At 47.2% G+C, this 19,128-nt stretch overlaps 1 protein-coding gene across 6 annotated transcripts in view; it reads right to left on the bottom strand.

Annotated features, from left to right (window-relative positions):
* Positions 1 to 9,226: 9,226 nt before the first annotated feature.
* Positions 9,227 to 19,128, bottom strand: part of Dlgap4 (DLG associated protein 4) — a 143,510-nt gene continuing 133,608 nt past the window's right edge. For 5 of the 6 annotated variants that reach the window (XM_004666659.2, XM_045155898.1, XM_004666658.3 and 2 more), the window contains 3 exons: positions 13,276 to 13,367; positions 11,888 to 12,043; positions 9,227 to 11,068 (listed from right to left, as the gene is read on the bottom strand). In XM_004666659.2, coding sequence (XP_004666716.2) covers positions 10,850 to 11,068; positions 11,888 to 12,043; positions 13,276 to 13,367 — 467 coding nt within the window. In that variant the 3' untranslated portion in view covers positions 9,227 to 10,849. Of the gene's footprint in view, positions 11,069 to 11,816; positions 12,044 to 13,275; positions 13,368 to 19,128 lie in introns of all 6 variants that reach the window. The other variant, XM_045155899.1, reaches the window with a different exon arrangement.

Below are 19,128 nucleotides of genomic sequence, written 5' to 3'. Positions count from 1 at the left end.
GAGACGTTTCCTGAAGTTGGAGCAATAGCTTCATAGAGTCTTGGCTACTTTATTATTATGTTTTTAATGCTTTACATTGGATGCAACTATTAAAGGTCGATATATATATATAATTTTTTTTTTTTTTCCGAGGTAGGGTTTCACTCTAGTCCAGACTGACCTGGAATTCACTATATAGTCTCGGAGTGGCCTCGAACTCACCGGGATCCTCCTACCTCTGCCTCCCTCAAGTGCCGGGATTAAAGGCCACCACCATGCCCAGCTTAAAGATCAATTTTATTTTTTCATTTTCTAGAGAAAAAGAGGGAGGGAGGGAGGGAAGGAGAGAGAGAGAGAGAATATGAACGGGCGCACCAGGGCCTTCAGCTGCTGTGAACAAACTCCAGACCCACGTGGGCCCCCTTGGGCGCATGTGCAACATTGGGCCCTTGCATCACTGTGCATCTGGCTTAGGTGGGACCTGAAACTTCCAACATGAGTTCTTAGGCTTCACAGGCAAGCGCGTTAACCACTAAGCCATCTCTCCAGCCCAAAGATCAATTTTACAAGTAACCTTCCAGGCTGAGCATGGTGGCTCATGCCTTTAATCCCAGCACTCAGGAGGCTGAGGTAGGAGGATAGCAGTGAGTTCAAGGCCAGCTTGGGCTAGAGTGACTTTCAAGCCACTTTCTGGCCACTGAGCTACAGTGAGATCTTGTCTTTTTTAAAAGTTTTATTTATTTATTTTTATTTGTGAGAGACAGAAAGAGGCAGATAGAGAGAACAGGCGCACCAGGTCCTCTAGCCACTGCAAACTTACTCCAGACACACGCGCCACCTAGTGTATTTGGTTTACTTGGGTCCTAGGGAATCGAACCTGGGTCCTTTAGCTTTGCAGGCAAGTGCCTTAACCACTAAAGCCATCTCCTTAGCCCGAGATCTTGTCTTTAAATAAATGAATTATTTTTATTTATCTTTAGTTGTTTTTGTTTTTATTTTGCAAGGTAGGGTCTCATTGTAGCCCAGGCTGACCTGGAACTCACTCTGTAGTCTCAGAATCATAGCAGTCTTCTTATTTATTTATTTGAAAGAGGAAGATAGAGAGAGAGAGAAAAAAAATGGGCACGCCAGGGCCTCCAGCTACTGCAAATGAACTCCAGATGCATTTGCCCTCTTGTGCATCTGACTTACATGGGTCCTGGAGAATTGAACCGGGATCCTTTGACTTTGCAGGCAAACACCTTAACCCCTAACCTTCTCTCTAGCCTCTATAGCAATCTTTTTATCTCTGCCTCCCAAGTGTTGGGATTAAAGGCATGTGCCACCACCAGCTTATTTACTCATTTATTTATCCTTAGGGCTGGATTCAGGGCCTGGCTCACAAAAAATATTTTTTTTCACAAAATATTTTATTTATTTATTTGACAGAGGAAGAGGAAGAGAGACAATGGGCCTGTCAGGGCCTCCAGCCACTGCAAACAAACTCTAGACGTGTGCATCCCCTTGTGCATCTGGCTATTGTGGGTCCTAGGGAATCGAACCTGGGTCCTTTGGCTTTGCAGGCAAATGCCTTAACTGCTAAGCCATCTCTCCAGCCCCCACAAAAAATATTTTAGACAAGTGCTGTGCCACTAATACATCTCCAGCCCCCATTTTCTTCCTTTTTTCTTTAAAACATTTTTTTTAATTAACAATTTCCATGATTATAAAAATATCCCAATGTAATGCCCTCCCTTCCCCCACTTCCCCCTTTGAAACTCTATTCTTCATCATATCCCCTCCCCCTTTTTTTGAGGTGGGCCCCACTCTAGCCCACAGTGACCTGGAACTCATTCTCTAGCCCTGGCTGGCCTTCAACTCCTGGTGATGATCCTTCTACCTCAGCTTTCTGAGTGCTGGGTTTTCCACACCCAGCCATTTTCTTCCTTTTTAAGGCTGAGCAATATTTTATTATATGCACATGCCATATTTTGCATATTTGCCTTTGGGAGGATACTTAAGTTGCCTTCACTGTTTGTCTATTGTGAGTAATGCTGCTAGAGCTAAGGGTAGAGCTTAGAGGTAGAACACCTTCTTAGCATGCATGGGGGCCAGCAGTGCAAAAGAAAAAGAAGTAAGTGGCTGGCTAATATTGTTTTATTTTAAAACATTTTATCTATTTATTTGAGAGAGAGAGAGAGAGAGAGAGAGAGAGAGAGAGAGAGAGGGAGAGAGGGAGGGAGAGAATAGGCTCACCAGGGCCTCCACCTACTGCAAACGAACTCCAGACGCGTGCATCCCCTTGTACATCTGGTTTACGTGGGTCCTGGGGAATTGAGCCTCAAACTGGGTCCTTAGGCTTCACAGGCAAGCATTTAACCGCTAAGCCATCTCTCCAGCCTTGTATTTTTTAAAAAAATATTTTGTTTGTTTTTCAAGGTAGGGTCTCGCTGTAGCCCAGGCTGACCTGGAATTCATTATGTAATCTTGTGGTGTCCTTCACTCACAGCCTTGACTTCCAGAATGCTAAAAATGCCTACATATATATATATATATTTGCTTGCAAAGCCAAAGGATCCTGGTTTGACTCTCCAGGACCCACATAAACCACAAAGGGGCACATGCATCTGAATTTCATTTGCAGTGGCTGGAGGCCCTGGCGTGCCCATTCTCTCTCTCCCTTTGTCTCTCTCTTGCTCTCTCATATATGTGTGTGTGTGTCTCTATTTTGGGGGGACGGTTTGAAGTAGGGTCTCACTGTAGCTCAGGCTGACTTGGAATTTGGAATTCACCATGTAGTCTCAGGGTGGCCTTGAACTCATGGCAATCCTCCTACCTCTGCCTTCCAAGTGCTGGGATTAAAGGCATACATCACCACACCTGGCCTTCTAAAAATATTTTTATTTACTTATTTGCAAGGAGAGAGAGGTAGAAGATAGTCAGAGAGAATGGGCACACCATGGCCTCTAACCACTACAGATGAACTCTAATCACTACAGACGAACTCTAGGTGCATGCGCCACTATGTGCATCTGGCTTTATGTGGGTACTGAGGAATTGGACCTGTGTCGTTAGGCTTTGCTGGCAAGTACCTTAACCTAACCACAGAGCCATCTCTTCTGCCCTTTTTTGTTAAACTTTATTATTTATTTATTTATTTTCTGGTGTGCAACAGATCTCCATTTCATTTACTTCTTTTTTTAAAAAATTTTATTAGCATTTTCCATGATTATAAAAAAATCCCATGGTAATTCCCTCCCTTCCCCCAGACTTTACTTAGGTATTTGAGAGAGCAAGAAAGAGACAGAGAGAGGGAGAGATTGGGCACACCAGGGCCTCCAGCCACTGCAAATGAAATTCAGATGCATGCGCCCCTTTGTGGTTTATGTGGGTCCTGGAGACTCAAACCGGGATCCTTTGGCTTTGCAGGCAAATGCCTTAACCGCTAAGCCATCTCTCCAGTCCCTGTTGTTTTTTGTTTTTTAATATTTTATTTTTATTTATTTATTTGACAGAGAAAGAGGGATAGAGAGAAAGAATGAGCCTCCAGCCACTGCAAACAAACTCCAGACGCATGTACCCCTTGTGCACCTGGCTAATGTGGGTCCTGAGAAATTGAACCTGGGTCCTTTGGCTTTGTAGGCAAATGTCTTAACCCCTAAGCCATTCCTCCAGCCCCCTCCTTTTTTTTTCCGAGGTAGGGTCTCATTCTAGTCCATGCTGACGTGGAATTCACTATGAAGTCTCAGGGTGGCCTCAAACTCACAGCAATCCTCCTACGTCTGCCTCCAGAGTGCTGGTATTAAAGCAATGCACCACCACACCCTGCTATTTTATTTTTATTTGCACATGTGTGTACACACATGAGATGGGACTCATTTTGAGGGTTTAAATGCAAACCCCAAAACCAAGCTGGCATCTGCTTAAAGAATTGAAATAAAACAGGCTGAGAAGGAGTATTATTTTTTTTTTAATTTTTAGTTATTTATGAGAGAGAAACAGACAGAGTGAGAGGAGCCACTACAAACGAATTCCAGATGCATGCATCACCATGTGCATCTGGTTTATGTGGGTACTGGGGAATTGAACCTGGGCACTTAAGCTTCATAAGCAAGTGCCTCAACCACTAAGCCATCTCTCCAGCCCCCAAAAGTATTATTTTTGTGAATTGTTTTATTTATTCAGAAGTCAGGAGGGGTGAGGGAGAGCCCTTGGACCAAAGAAGGGGGAATGGCAGGGGAGGGTACTCTGAGAACCAAAGGGTGAGGAGTGGGGACGTCCACATGGTCCAAGGGCCCATGTGTATCCTTTCCCACCCCAGCTGCTTAGCAGATGCCAGCTGCTGGGACGGGAAGGCAAAAACCTCAGCTGCTGAGAGATGAACAGCCTAGGAGCTGGAAAAGAGGAAAAAGCCCACCAAAAGCCTCGTGAACAGCCAAGCTCTTTATTTTGGGTCTGGGGCTGAATCTGGAAGAAGTCATCATACCTGAGTGCAGCCTCCAGAAGAGGCGGGACTTGAACACACACACCTGAGTAATTCCAGCTCTGCAGCATCCGCTGCAGATAGGAGGGCGAACATGTGGGGTAATTTCCCTCTCACACATGCCTGTGCCAGGGCCTCTTGCTTCCCTCTGCAAAGGAATGCCAAAATCTTGAACCACCTTTTGCACCTGGCTTTATGTGGGAACCAAGGATTCGAACTTAGGTCACAGGCTTTGTAAGAAAATGCCTTTAACTGCGGAGCCATCTCCCCAGCCACCCTTATTTTATTTTTTGGTTTTTCAAGGTAGGGTCTCTTTCTAGCCCAGGCTTGCCTGGAATTCACTATGGAGTCTCAGGCTGGCCTTGAACTCACAGTGTTCCTCTTACCTCAGCCTCCCAAATGCTGGGATTAAAAGCATGTACCGCCACATCCAGGAGAGAGATAGATAGATAGATAGATAGATAGATAGATAGATAGATAGGGAGAGAGAGAGAGAGTGAGCAAGAGCGGGAAAGAATGGGTGTGCCCAGGGCTTCCAGCCCTGCAAACAGACACCAGACACGTGCCACTTTGTGCATCTGGCTTTATGTGGGGTACTGGGGAATCAAACACTGGTCATTTGGCTTTACAGGTAAGTGCCTTAACCACGGAGTAATCTCTCCAGGCCCCTTATTTTATTTTTCATAATTTCATCTATCATATTTACTCCTCAATTGTTTTCTCTTATTTTCTTCTCAATCCCAATAAGTCTTTGTCTTCCTTAATAATCCCTTTCCTTCTTTATTTTCATGTCACGTGTGTGTGTGAGACTCACTGAGTTAAATTATTTAAGCATATGAAACTTCTTTCTGTGTCAGCAATATTGCCTTTGTGTACATGGGTATTTTGCTGGTTTAAGATATTGATCCAAAACCATCAACTCTGAGGGCTAGAGAGATGTCTCTGTGGTTAAGGCACTGGCCTGCAAAGCCCAAGGACCCTGGTTCAATTTCTCAGTGTCCACATAAACCAGATACACATGGTGGCACATGCATCTGGAGTTTGTTTGCAGTGACTGGAAGCCCTGGCATGCCCATTCTCTTTCTCTCTATCTGCCTCTTTCTTTCTCTCTAAATAAATAAATAAATAAATGAATAAGCAAACCAGGCATCATGGCTCCTTTAATCCCAGCACTTGGGAGGCAGAGGTAGGAGGACTACTGTGAGTTCAAGGCCACCCTGAGACTACATAGTAAATTCCACGTCAGCCTGGGATAGAGTGAGACACTACTTCGAAAAAAGGAAAATAAAATACAAAATCATCAACTCTGTGTCGTTTCATGGAGATTAAGTTGCTCAGGCTGCGAGAGGGCCTCCTCAGTTCCACTGATACTGTCAGGTGCTCCAGGCAGCATCCTGTCAGGATCACTATGGACAAGTAGCACATTCTGCCGTGGGGGGTGTGCTGAGGAAGCCCTCCTGAGTAGCTTTCACCATTTATATTCTGATCTAAGATATGGTTTGTGGGCGCATGTCTTTAATCCCAGCACGCGGACGGCAGAGGCACGAGGATCACCATGAGTTCGAGGCCAGCCTGAGACTACATAGTCTTTCTGGACTAGAGTGAAACTCTACCTTGAAAAGAGAAAAAAAACAAAACAAAACAAAATAAAATATGGTTTGTGCTCATATGAAATGTTTCACCAACTTAAAAAAATCTCTTCATTCGGCCAGGTGTGGTGGCGTACACCTTTAATCCCAGCACTGGGAGGCAGAGGTAGGAGGATCGCTGTGAGTTCGAGGCCACCCTGAGACTCCACAGTGAATTCCAGGTCAGCTTGGGCTAGAGTGAGACCCTACCTCGAAAAACAAAAAACAAAACAAAATGACAACAACAACAAAATCTCTTCATTTAAACTGGGCGTTGTGCTAAATGCCTTTAATCCCAGTGCTCAGGAGGCAGAGGTAGGAAGATTGCTGTTCAAGGCCACCCTGAGACTACATAGTGAATTCTAGGTCAGGCTGGGCTAGAGCGAGACTCTACCTCGAAAAAAAAAAAAGTGGGGGATGGAGAGATGGCTTAGCGGTTAAGGCACTTGCCTGCAAAGTCTAAGGACTCATGTTCGGCTCTTCAGGTCCCACATAAGCCAGATGGAAAAAGTGACTCAAGTACACAAGGTCGCATATGCACAGAAAGTGGCACACACATCTGGAGTTCAATTGCACTGGCTGGAGGCCCTGGCATGCCAAATCTCTCTGCCATAAAAAAAAAAAAAAAAGCCAGTCATTTGGACTTGACTCAAAAAAAACCTCTTTATTTGATGTACTGCTGTTGGTGACTCCCACTTATCACAAGTGTCTCTGTTGACCAGCTGGTCTTAGTCAGGGCAGGGTACTACTCCATGAGCACTTGGGATGCTCCAGACCGAGTCTTCTGTTATGTGCCAAGGCTCAAATTCATGATGCAACTTAAAGATCAACTCAAGTTTGGTTAAGCAGTCCCTCAAGAACACCAGGTTGAGCCAGGCATGGTGGCGCATGCCTTTAACCCCAGCTCTTGGAAGGCAGAGGTAGGAGGATCGCTGTGAGTTTGAGGCTGGAGTGAGACTCTACCTCGAAAAACCAAAAACCAGAACAAAAACCAAAAACCAACCAAACAAAACAAAAGAACATTAGGCTGTTCTCTAGCCTTACATCCTAGTAGAAGATGCTCCAAACAGCACCCAGGTCCTGCCACTCTTGCCAGGTGAAGTCCACAGATCCATCCTCAACTGACACCCATCTCCAGCTTACAGGGCATTCAGTGTCCTTCCTATGGTTCTTTCCATAGCGGCCAAGGCAGAACCTTCCACACCTCCTGAGCAGGGGTGGAGTTGGGCCAGAGATACCAAGATGGTGGGCAGATCCAATTCTTTCACCTTTTTTTTTCTTTCTTCGAGGTAGGGTCTCAGTCTAGTCCAGGCTGACCTGGAATTCATTATATAGTCTCAGTGTGGCCTCAAACTCACAGTGATCCTCCTACCTCTGCCTCTTGGGTGCTGGGATTAAAGGCCTATGCCTCCAGGCCTGGCTCTACTTAAACTAACTCTAGGTGCATGTGTCATCACTTTGTGCATCTGGCTTTATGTGGGTACTAGGGAATCGAGCCCGGGTGGTTAGGTTTTGTAGGCAAGTGCCTTAACAGTGCAGCTGTTTTTCCAGCCCTTTCTACTTTTTAATTTTTTTAATTTATTTGAGAGTGACAGAGAGAAAGATGCAGAGAGAGAAAGAGAGAGAGAGAGAGAGAGAGAGAGAGAATATGGGTGCGCCAGGGCTTCCAGCCACTGCAAATGAACTCCAGACATGTGCATCCCTTTGTGCATCTGGCTAACATGGGTCCTGGGGAATCGAGCCTTGAACTGGGGTCCTTAGACAAGCGCTTAACTGCTAAGCCGTCTCTCTAGCCCTCTTCTTTCTTTCTTTCTTTTTTTAAAAATGTATTTATTTATAAGTAGAGAGGAGACAGACAGAAAGACAGAATGGGTACACTAGGGACCTTCAGTTGCTGCAGATGAATTCCAGCTGCATGCGCCACTTTGTGTACCTGGCTTTACGTGGGTACTGGGAAATCGAACTGGGTCCTTAGGCTTTGCAGGGAAGCACCTTAACCACTGAGCCATCTCTCCAGGTCCCTTTTACTTCTGATACTAAGAGCTGCAACCTTCCTCAAGGCCATATCTAACACTCAAGGCCCACCCATGCCGCAGCTAAACCCTGAGGCTCTCTGAAGGGCTCGGGGGCCCACCCCCACCCTCAAGGCCTATCAGCTAAGCACAGGATATGAAGGGCTGAGTCCAACCTCCGGTCAAGACCTATCAGAGTACAGCAGGGCTGCTGGCTGGCCTGTGGCCCTGACGTCCAGCTCAGCCTCTTCCTTGTACCTTTGCACAGCTGACTCAATGCTGGATGCAGAAATGTGACCTTGGGCCAACATACCAGGAAACTACTCACTCACCCTTCAAGTTACCTCCAGCAGGTTCAGGAAGGGCAGTAAGCTAACAAGAGCCACCCATGATCACTGATGTTGTCACCGTAACAAAGGGATGTTGGGATCCAGCTGAGGAAGGTGGGATCTGTGTGTTGCTGGGCCTGAGGTCACAGGTATCTTGGGTGTGTATGTAGTTCCAGAGCCTGGCCCAAGAACCTTCACAACAGCATTTTCTACCTCCTGGGGGTGGCATCTGCTGGGCCTCTTGCCTGCAGTGTTCCTTTCCCCACTCCCCAAGCTGGTCAATATCCATGCATCCTTCCCATCCCGAGCAAAAGGTTCCTTCCCGGCCAGACTGGGCCGGGTGGTGCAACCCTGGTTCCCGCCACCTCATTGGGTGTTCTCTGCCCCATCGTGGACTTGGATTCATCCGTCTTAACTGTCTGTCTTTTTACAGGCAACCTGTGTGGTCTCACCCCTGGCACAGCAGGGCAAGGACCCCCAAGTGCAAAACATGGTCAAGACTTTAACACGGCCAGCAGTTGCTGGGGGTCACTGGGGCCCCTCTTCCTGGAAGACTTGCAGAAAGAATCCAGGTCTGTGAGTTAGCTGCCCATCCTGGCTCCTGTGATGGCAACTCCATTTCTGAAAGGCAGTGTGGGCTACATGCTGCGCACTGGTTTCCCTGACGACAAGTTCTGGCGCAGAATCACAGAGCTGGTGCTGGGTAGGGCTGCAGTGAACCAATGCTCGTCTCCCGGGTTTCCTGGTCACGTCCACTGCCACCCTCCCTACCCCAGCCTGGCCCAGTTGTACTGCAATAACGCCATGAGCCCTTGATACACGTTACCTCATTTATTCTCACAACATGCCTGTGAGGTAGGGAGGGGCAGGGACTGTCCCCATTTTACAGAGGAGGAAGTTGAGGCACACAGAGGTCAAGTGACTTGCCCAAGGTCACAGACGGGGCAGCCAAGCTGAAATGGAGCCCCACAGCAGGCCTTTGCTTCACCAGGAGGGGGGGGACCCCTGCAGCATGCGCCAGACAAGAGGATGTCCCCAATGCCCTAAAGTCGTATGCACAGTATCGAACAGCCCCTGGTATGATGAACTGTCTGCTGGGTCCTGCCCCTGCCAGGTGGCCTGCCCCTTTCTTACCCTCCCCACCTCGCTCTACAGACCCGGGCCTTTGCAGCTCAGGGCTCAGGACACCCTGGGATTGGAAGTAGGGGGTTAGGAGAGAGAGGAAAATTGGATAAAAATTACAACAGAATTTTAAAACTCAAGAGGCTGGGCCGAAGGGGATGGGAGGGCAACAAAAAAGAAAAAACGGGGGGGGGGGGAGGGGGCTGCTTACACACAAGGTATATATTTTTACACACACTTATACACACACCTAGATATAGTACATGTAAAAATATATGCTATTCACACACCCGCCTCCTGCCAGGTGCCCCGCGAGCTGGTGGCACTGGCACTGGTGGGCATGGGTGAGCAGATGGGCGTTTGTTAAATATACACTCTAAGGTCTATGTGCATATGTACACATACGTACAGACACCGCCACCTGCCCCTGGGCACTGGACCAAGGTGCGGCTGAGGACAGACAACCCCTTGGAAGCCACTCTGAGTCCTAAATTTTCTTTTGAGAAGGAAGAAGGGGCTGGCGAGAAGAAAAGGGCTGGAGTCTGCAGCTTGGTAACCATAGCTTCTTCTCACTTCCCCCAAGGACCAGCACCTTCCTCATCTGCTCCGAGGCGAGCCTGGCCTCACACTGCCTAGGCTGGCAATGGAGGGAGGGCGCCTCACCTGTGTGCGCGGGTGACCCTGTGTGAGCACTTGGTGGGGAGGGTTAGGGGAGGGAAGGATGCATATGTCCATCTCTCTGTTCTCTGAGCCCTCAACCCGAAAGGGCTGTGAACCAGAAAGCCTCTGGCCATGATGGTGACCCCTGTGTGAGCTCTGGAGGGAAAAGAAAAACATGAGAATGAAACTCCAAGGTCAGAGTGGGTAGCCGGGAAAGGAGGGACATGGCAGGAGCCCAAGGCTGCCCTTGGACTGTCGTCGTCTTGTAAACAAGCTAGTTTAAGTTCTCATCAGACAGAACAAGTAAAAAGACTGCATCTGGAGCTGGGCCGAGGGCTGCCGAAGTCCAGCTGTCTGTCCGCCACGGCCAGCCCAAGGGAAAAAAAGGTTCTAGCTTTGTGGTTTCTGTTGACTTTTTTTTTTGTGTGTTTGTGTGTGTGTGTGAGAAGTCTTCATAACCTAAAGCTTGGAGGGACCCAAAAAAAGCCAAATTGTGAGCCCTTGAATGCGTCAATTTGAAAGTTGGCTCAGGGTCTCTAGAGAGAACCATACTAAAGGTTGAGAGAATGTCGTTCCATTCGCATTAAGTTTTTTTTTTTTTTCTTTTCATTTGTGGTTTTTAATGATTTAAAATATCTTGCTTCCTCCTTGATGGCCTCAGAGCCGGGTCTGGGCCTCAGGAACGTAGATCTCGATGCTGTCTGCGCTCTCTGTGGCTGAGTTCTGCCGCACAGACGCTGCCCGCTTGGCTGCCAGGAGTCTCTTTCTGGCCTCCTGACGCTGCTTGTCCCCCGCGTCTGAGGCCTTGTCGCGGCTCACCGCCGCCTTGGATTTGGCTGGCTTCTTCGGGACCGGAGGGGGTGGTTTCTTCTCTTCCTTTAGTGAGACAGTGAGGAGGGAACAAAAATAAAATAAAGGTGCCACGCCTTGTGCGGCACTACCTTCCACTATATGCTGGCAGCTGGTGCCACCCCTCCCTGCCACCCTGCACTAGGCACAAGCAATACACACTGGATCCAGGAAGCCACAGAAGCGATGATCGTGGGTTTAGCACAAGGCATAGGAGCAAAAAGCAAGCTTAGCATCCTAGAATGTTCTAGCAGAAGAGGATGGATAGATCACTTGTTCCCACCCCGGTTTTGAGCCATCGGGAACCCGAGACTCAGGCAGAGTCTAGCCTGAGTTGCCCAGTGAGAGCAGTGACTTAAACTTATGGCTTTCAACTCACTGGTCACATTTCACATGCTGTCCTAGGCTGAGAGAACTCACCAGGGCCACACTCGACCATGACAGGCCACTAGGTCCCACTGCTGGACGGGAGGCCACCTGGGCCTCAGGGAAGTGTGGCTGCCATGAGGAGGTGGCACTGAGACCAGGCCCCAGTGTCCCTTGGCAGTAGGGCCCCAGCAAAAGGGCCACTTTACTAGTGTTTGTGACCATGGGTGAGTCTTTTCTTTCCCAGGACCCCTTTTCTAGACATGCAGGGCAGGATGGCATGCTTCACAGGCAGCCTCTACACAGCGAGCAGCATGCTGGACAGGTGCCAGGCATGGACCCCGCGCAGTGATGGACGTGAGCCCCAGCTCAAGACGACACACGGAGAAGGGAGCCAAGCAGCACTGACCGATGTGGGCAGCGTTATTGCCGACCAGGAATTTGTCCCTGGACTTCCCCTCCGCACTGCTCCATGCTCACCTTCCTCTTCTCGGGGGTCTCCACCAGCTGCCAGCTGTTGGCCTTGAGGTGGTAGAGCTCATCAAACTTCATGCTGATGTCCTCGATGGACAGCTGCAGCAGGTCCCAGAACCCGGCTAGGTCCTGGGCTGTTGGACGGGGGTTGGCGTCAGGGTTCTGTGGGGCAGACAGGGGTCAGTGGACCAGCAAGGCAGAAGTCTGTCCTACCCACCCCTCCACCATGCATGATACCCTGGCCCACTGGCACTGGGTAGGGACCTCTGAGGCCAAGTCCTGCTTGATGGTTGTCAGTGTGCAGGTCAGGATTTAAGTGCATGAGGTCAGCTCTGGGCAGTGCCAGTGCCAAGGGCAGGGATTCCAGGAAAGTCTTATCACCAGAGTGGGATTTGCATATACATGTGAACTGTGGCCGTCACCAAGACTACCACCATAGCGCCGTGGTAAGGAAGACATAGGCCCATGCATATGCCAGCCACAGCAGGCCTTGGTTGTCATCTTACAGGGATGAAACCCATCATGGCTAGTGTTTCCCAGCGAGGCAGGAAAAGGCAGATGCACTCCCAGGTGGGTTCGATCATAGAATCCATGTTGTTTTCTTTCCATTCTCCTGTTCCCTCGGTTGCCCTAAGGATGCACTCTCTGTTGTCTCCTACCCTGGAGGCTCACCTGCCTTGGCTGGTTGGACAGGACCACCCCCCAGGACATGCTTTCCAGACTCTTGGCTCTTGGCACAAGCAGGGAAGGCGGCAGGCCAGGGGGAAGGAGACTCACTAAGACTGGTGATGGCGTTTCCTCAGTTCTTACCTTGAGTGTCCTCTTGGATACAGAATGCGTTATGTATAAATCAGCTGAGCCCACTAACTTGGCTTTTTTTTTCCCTCTTTCTTTCTTTCTTTCTTTCTTTTTTTTTCTTCTTTCTTTTCTTTTCTTCTTTCTTTCTTTCTTTCTTTCTTTCTTTCTTTCTTTCTTTCTTTCTTTCTTTCTTTCTTTCTTTCTGCCTCTCTCTCTCTCTCTCTCTCTTTCTTTCTTTCAAGGTAGGATCTTGCTCTAGTCCAGGCTGACCTGGAATTCACTATGCAGTCTCAGGGTGGCCTTGAACTCACAGTGATCCTCCTACCTGGGCCTCCCGAGTGCTGGGATTAAAGGTGTGCACCACCACGTCGGGCTTAGCTGTTTTATACCAAGTTCAATATTCTATTTCTGGAAGGCCACCCTGGCCCTTCCTGTGTCAAGCGCTGGTGTATACTACCACTATCTTTCTAGTACCGCGAAGGAGCAGCAGCTTCCCCACGTTACGGTGGGTCACACGGGCTGTAGGAGGCAGGCTGGGCTGTGGCAGGTATCCACAGACTGGAAGCCTTGCAGGGAGGAGGAATAGTCATACTCACCAAGTTCTGCTCACAGAGGCCCCGGAACTGCTGGAATTTTTGGGACATCAGGAGCTGGGCACTGCCCACAGCACTGAGAACTTTCCCTAAGACTGAGAGAAAAAGGAAAAAGACTGGCTTAGCAGAGAAGATGGGGCTTTGGGCCATACATACACATGCCATGTACACGCATGGCAAGTCCTCATCTTATTTTTCACATTCATGCATTCAGGTTGAGAAAAATGCAAACAAGTCAGGCGTGGTGGTGCATGTGGGCAGCTGCAGCGCTCGGGAGGTGGAAGCAGGAGAATCAAGGGGAGTTCAAGGTAAGGTAGACCTGGCCTAGGTAAGACCCTACCTCAAAACCTAAGTAAGTAAGTAAAAATAACAATGAAGCCAAAGGAAGAGTAGAACTGCTTACAATGAAATTATTCAGACAACAATTGGCCTCAATATCCATGACCTCTCAGTGCCTAGCAATACCTACAGAAGACCCTCATAACAGGAGGAAAAGATGATGACAGCAAAATAAAAGAGAGACTAATGGAGAGGGGGAAGGGATATGATGGAGTGGATTTGTGAAGGGAAAAGAGGGAATTATGACTTATTGTCTATAAGCATGGAAATTGTCGATGAAAAAAGAAAATAACGAGGGGGCTGGAGAGATGGTTCGGTGGTTAAAGTGCTTGCCTCTAAAGTCTAACGACTCAGGTTTGATTCTCCAGAACCACTTTAAAATCTGGAATTCATTTGCAGTTGCTAGAGGCCCTGGTGTGCCCATATTCTCTCTCTCTCTCCTTGAAAATAAGTAAAAATAAAAGCTGGGCATGGTGGCTTAGATTTTTAATCCCAACACTCAGGCAGAGGTAAGATGATCAATTGATTGCCGTGAGTTTGAGGCCATCCCGAGACTACATAGTGAATTTCAGGTCAGCAAGGGCTAGAGAAAGACCCTATCTTGAAAAACCAAAAAGAAGAAAGAAAGAAAGAAAGAAAGTAAGAAAGAAAGAAAGAAAGAAAGAAAGAAAAAAGAAACTGAAGCTGGACATGGAGGCATAGTCTGTTATCCCCGCACCTGGGATGCCTGAGGTGAAGCAAGGCTGGAGGATTGTGGAGCCTCAAAAGCAGGAAGCCAGCCTGGGATATATAGGAATACTTGTCTCAAAATAAATGGAAAAAAAAATGGACAAATGAAAGAAAGAAACAGATTTTCAAATCTTCCCAGCAAAGGCACCTGGCCTGCCTTTGTGAGTGGGTGAAATCAGATGCCACTTGGGCAGCCCATGTTGGGGACTGTTGGGAGAAGGGACATTGAGTGATTTTTTTTTTTTTTTTTTGGTGGGAAAAAAGAGATTCATTTTGGCTTATACGCTCAAGGGGGAAGCTCCATGATGGCAGGGAAAAATGATGGCATATGGGTAGAGGGTGGGCATCACCCCCTGGCCAACATTAGGTGGACAATAGGAACAGGAGAGTATGTCAAACACTGGCATGGGGAAACTGGCTATAATACTCATAAGCCTGCCCCCAACAATACACTGCCTCCAGGAGGCTTTAATTTCCAATTGCTATCAGCTGGGCAGACTAGCGTTCAGAATACCGAAGTTTATGGGGGACACCTGAATCAAACCACCACACTAGGACATATGGTCAATCTGTTTCAAGCTGTGTCAAGAACCAACATGCTGATTTTCACAGTGGCTGTACAAGGAGCAAACAATTTTTTAAATTAATTAATCAATTAATTAATTTGTGAGCAGAGAGATGGAGAGACAGAGAATAGGCATGCAAGGGCCTCTAGCCTTGAGTGATTTTTTTTAAAAATAGTTTATTCCATTATTTAGGGATGGGGAGATAGCAAAAGACAGAATGGGTAGACCAGGGCCTCTAGCCACTACAAATGAGCTCCAGACGCATGTGCCACCTTGTATATCAGGCTTTGCATGGGTACTGGGGAATCGAATCTACATCCCTTGGCTTTGCAGGCAAGCACCAGAACCACTAAGCCATCTCTCCAGCCCCTCCCCCACTTGTTCTTTCCAAGATAGGGCTTTGCTCTAGCCCACGCTGACCTGGAATTCACTATGTTGTCTCAGGGTAGCCATGAACTCATAATGCTCCTCCTACCTCTGCTTCCCAAGTGCTGGGATTAAAGGCGTGTGCCACCACACCCGGCTCTGGCTCCCTTCTAAAAATATTTTATTTATTTAATTATTTGGGGGAGAGAGGAGTGACATTCTTACAGAGCCTTGAAGGAACAGACAGCCCCTGTTACTTTCAGACTGTTCCAGAGATTAAACATGAAAAATGATACAACTCATTTCAGGAACCTTGCCAGCAGATTTACACGGCCAAGAGCAGAACACTTTTGCTATTGACATAATATGAAAACCTTTAGTAAAAGAAGCCGATAGAACCAAATCGAGAAGTTTCAAGAGCAGCTATTTTCACAATGAAGTGATTAGCCTGGGAGTGTGAGGATGAGCTTTTAGTGTGACTTCTAGTTTTACAGTCCTTGAAGACAATGTTATGCCTTCCCAGGAATAAGTGCAATACAATGCATAGCGAGCAAGAAGGCAAAGTGAAAAGTACTGCTGAGAAATCTAAGCCTAACATTGGGCATGGTGGCTCCTTCCTGTAATCCCAACCCACTTAGGAGGCTGTAAGAGAATTGATGGCAATTGTGACATTTAGCCAGGAGCAGGTAAAAGAGGCTGATGGAGAGAAAAGGCTGGTAAAACAACGGAAGGAGATAAAGCAGAAGCCTGAGACCCAGTGGAAAGCAGGGCACACTGGGAGCTGTGTGAAGATTCACCCTGCAGAAAACTGCAGAGGAAGGACAGGGAGAAAGGGGTAGGAAGAGCTCTGGGAACCAACTGCTAATGGTGCTTAACAAAACATCTTAAATGAGCTGGGCTTGGTGACGCATGCATTTAATTCCAGAACTTTGGAGGCAGAGGTAGGAGGATCTCTGTGGGTTCCAGGCCTTCCTGAGACTACATAGTGAATTCCAGGTCAGCCTGAGCCACAGTGAGACCCTGTCTTGAAAAATCAAAACCAACCAACCAACCAAACAAAAAACCATCTTAAATGATTGGCTAAACTGGGGTGGGGGGGGGGGAAGGGTGTTAAATGAACCCCTAGGGTAGCTAGTGGGGATCTGCCTGGCTTGTCTACCTTGGAGTGTGAGTGAAGGGAAAGTTTCTGAAAACCCTTATTAGTAAGACTGTGAGAGGCAGGGCTGGTTACTGCCCTGGCCCTGGGGAAGCTGAGGCAGGCCATACATACTACATACATACTACATACTGAGACTCTGTCTCAAGAGAGAGAGAGACATGTTTATTCTGAACAATCATGATTAAGAATCTTCCAGAAGCAGCTAATAACAGTCAGTAAGCAAAAAAGAATTCTAAGCAGAATCCACACTTATTTACAGTAAAAGCAAAGACAGGAGCTCTTAAAAGCAGCTTAAGGGAAAGATCACTGCCAGAGGAATGAAGAAACAGCAAACAGCCCCAACAATGGGTGAAAGTGGTTTAAAAAAAAAGAGAGAGAAGAAAAAAAAAAGTACAAAGCACGGAGGAAATATTCAGGAGAAAGGATAGTTTCTTAGACAAACAGTAGGAAAACCAGACATCGAGATACCAAAGTCGTTGGACCCCTTAACCTATACTGTACTTAAAACTGACTGAGAGCAGACTATGAACTTATGAACATCTATGAACTCTTAGATGAAAGCAATTGAATCTTCATGACTCTGGATAAGACAATGATTTCTTTGAAAGACACCAAAAATACAAGAAAAAAAGAAAGATGAATTGATTCATTACAATTGAAAACTTTAGGGCTGTAGAAATGGCTTAGCGGTTAAGGCGTTTTGCTTGCCTGCTAAGCCAAAGGACCCAGGTTCTATTCCCTAGGACTAATGTAAGCCAATGCACAGGGGGCACATGCATCTGGAGTCTGTTTGTAGTGGCTAGAGGCCCTGGCATGCCCATTCTCACTCTATCTCTCTCTCCTCTCTCTCTGCTTGCAAATAAGTAAATTAAATTAAAAAATAATTAAATTGAAAACTTTAGGGCTGAAAAGATGGCTCAGCAGTTAAGGTGTTTTCCTATAAAACCTAACAACCAGGGTTTGATTTCCCAGTACCCATGTAAAGCTGGATGCACAAAGTGGTACATGAATTTGGAGTTTGTTTGCAGCAGCTAGAGGCCCTGTTGTGCCTATTCTCTCCCTGCTTGCAAATAAATTTAAAAAAAAATTTTTTTTTTTCAAGGTAGGGTCTTGCTCTAGCCCAGGCTGACCTGGAACTCACTATGTAGTCTCAAAGTAGCCTCGAACTCGTGGCAATCCTTCTACCTTTGCCTTCTGAGTGCTGGGATTAAAGGTGTGTACTACCATGTCCGGTAATTTTTTTTTTTTTCTGAGGCAGGGTCTCATTCTAGCTCAGGCTAACCTGGAATCCACTATGTATACTCAGGGTAGCCTCAAACTCACAGCGATCCTCCTACCTCTGCCTCTTGAGTGCTAGGATTAAAGGCGTGCGCCACCATACCTGGCTTTTTTTTTTTTTTTTTGAGAGACAGAGAGATGGAATTGGCATATCAGGGTCTCCAGCCAGTAATTGAACTCTAGATGCATGTGCTACCTTGTGTGCATGTGTGGCTTTTGGTTGTGTCACCTTGTGTGTCTGGCTTAAAATCGAAAACTTTTATGTATCAAAGAGTACAAAGAAGAAGCAAAAAGGCCATCAACCACAGAGAAGGAGAGTGGAGATGGGCCTTGCGCAGGGGCTCTAGGTGCGTCTACTCCAGCAAGGCTGGCCTTGTAGCACTTTGCACTGGGGAGTCAGGAGGTGCGGCTGCTGTTTAGGAGGCCTTGTCTCTACGAAAGTGAAGCAGAAAGTGGTGGCTACGAAGCTGGGCAGGATTTGTGGCAAGATATGTATGGCATATTTTGTTAACTAGAGATATACCTAAAACTTAAGGACACAGAAAGGTTACAAAAAAAAGAAAGGTAGGTATATCAGCAAATACTAAAACAAGAATACCAGTGCCCTGATTTTGCGATGGTGTGTTTATCATTTGATTTACTAATTTTATCTCTGGTCTATACTCACCCTGTTTTGTCCTTGTCTCTGTTGTAATATAAAGATTATAGAGCTTGATGACTGTGGGTGGTTTTCTCTCAATAATCTCAAGTAGTTTAATGAAAGAATTGTCGGGGGGGCGCTGGGGTGATGGCTCAGTTGGTAAAGTACTTGAATTCAGATCCCTGGAACCCACATAAAAATGCCAGAGTAGCCGGGCGTGTTGGCACATGCCTTTAATCCCAGCAGTCAGGAGGCAGAGGTAGGAGGATTGCTCTGAGTTTGAGGTCACTGTGAGACTACATAGAAAATTCTAGGTCAGCCTGGGCTAGACTGAGACCCTACCTTGAAAAAAAAAACAAACCTTAATTCTTGGGCTGGAGAGATTGCTCAGTAGTTAAGGCACTTTCCTTCAGAGCCTACGTACCTGAGTTCAAGTCCCCAATGCCCAGGTGGAGCCATATGGACAAAGTGCTGCACGTATCTGGAGTCTGTTTGCAGTGGCTGGAGGCCCTGGTGTGCCCATTCTCCCTCTCTCTCTCTCTTAACCTCTCTGTTTCCTTGCAAATAAATAACTAGATACATAAATAAATAAATATTAAAAAATTCTTTAAAAATGACAAGAGTTGGGGCTGGAGAGATTGCTCAGTGGCTAAGGTGCTTGCCTGCAAAACCCCAGATGCATGTGCCTCCTTGTGCATCTAGCTTATGTGTGTACTGGGGAATTGAACTTGGGTCCTTAGGCTTTGCAGGCAAGTGCCTTAGCCACTAGGCCATTTCTT

This window comes from Jaculus jaculus, chromosome 8, assembly GCF_020740685.1.
Source record: "Jaculus jaculus isolate mJacJac1 chromosome 8, mJacJac1.mat.Y.cur, whole genome shotgun sequence".
NCBI lineage: Eukaryota > Metazoa > Chordata > Mammalia > Rodentia > Dipodidae > Jaculus > Jaculus jaculus.
The sequence above is the reverse complement of the archived record's forward strand: the minus strand, read 5'-3'. Positions and strand labels throughout refer to the sequence as shown.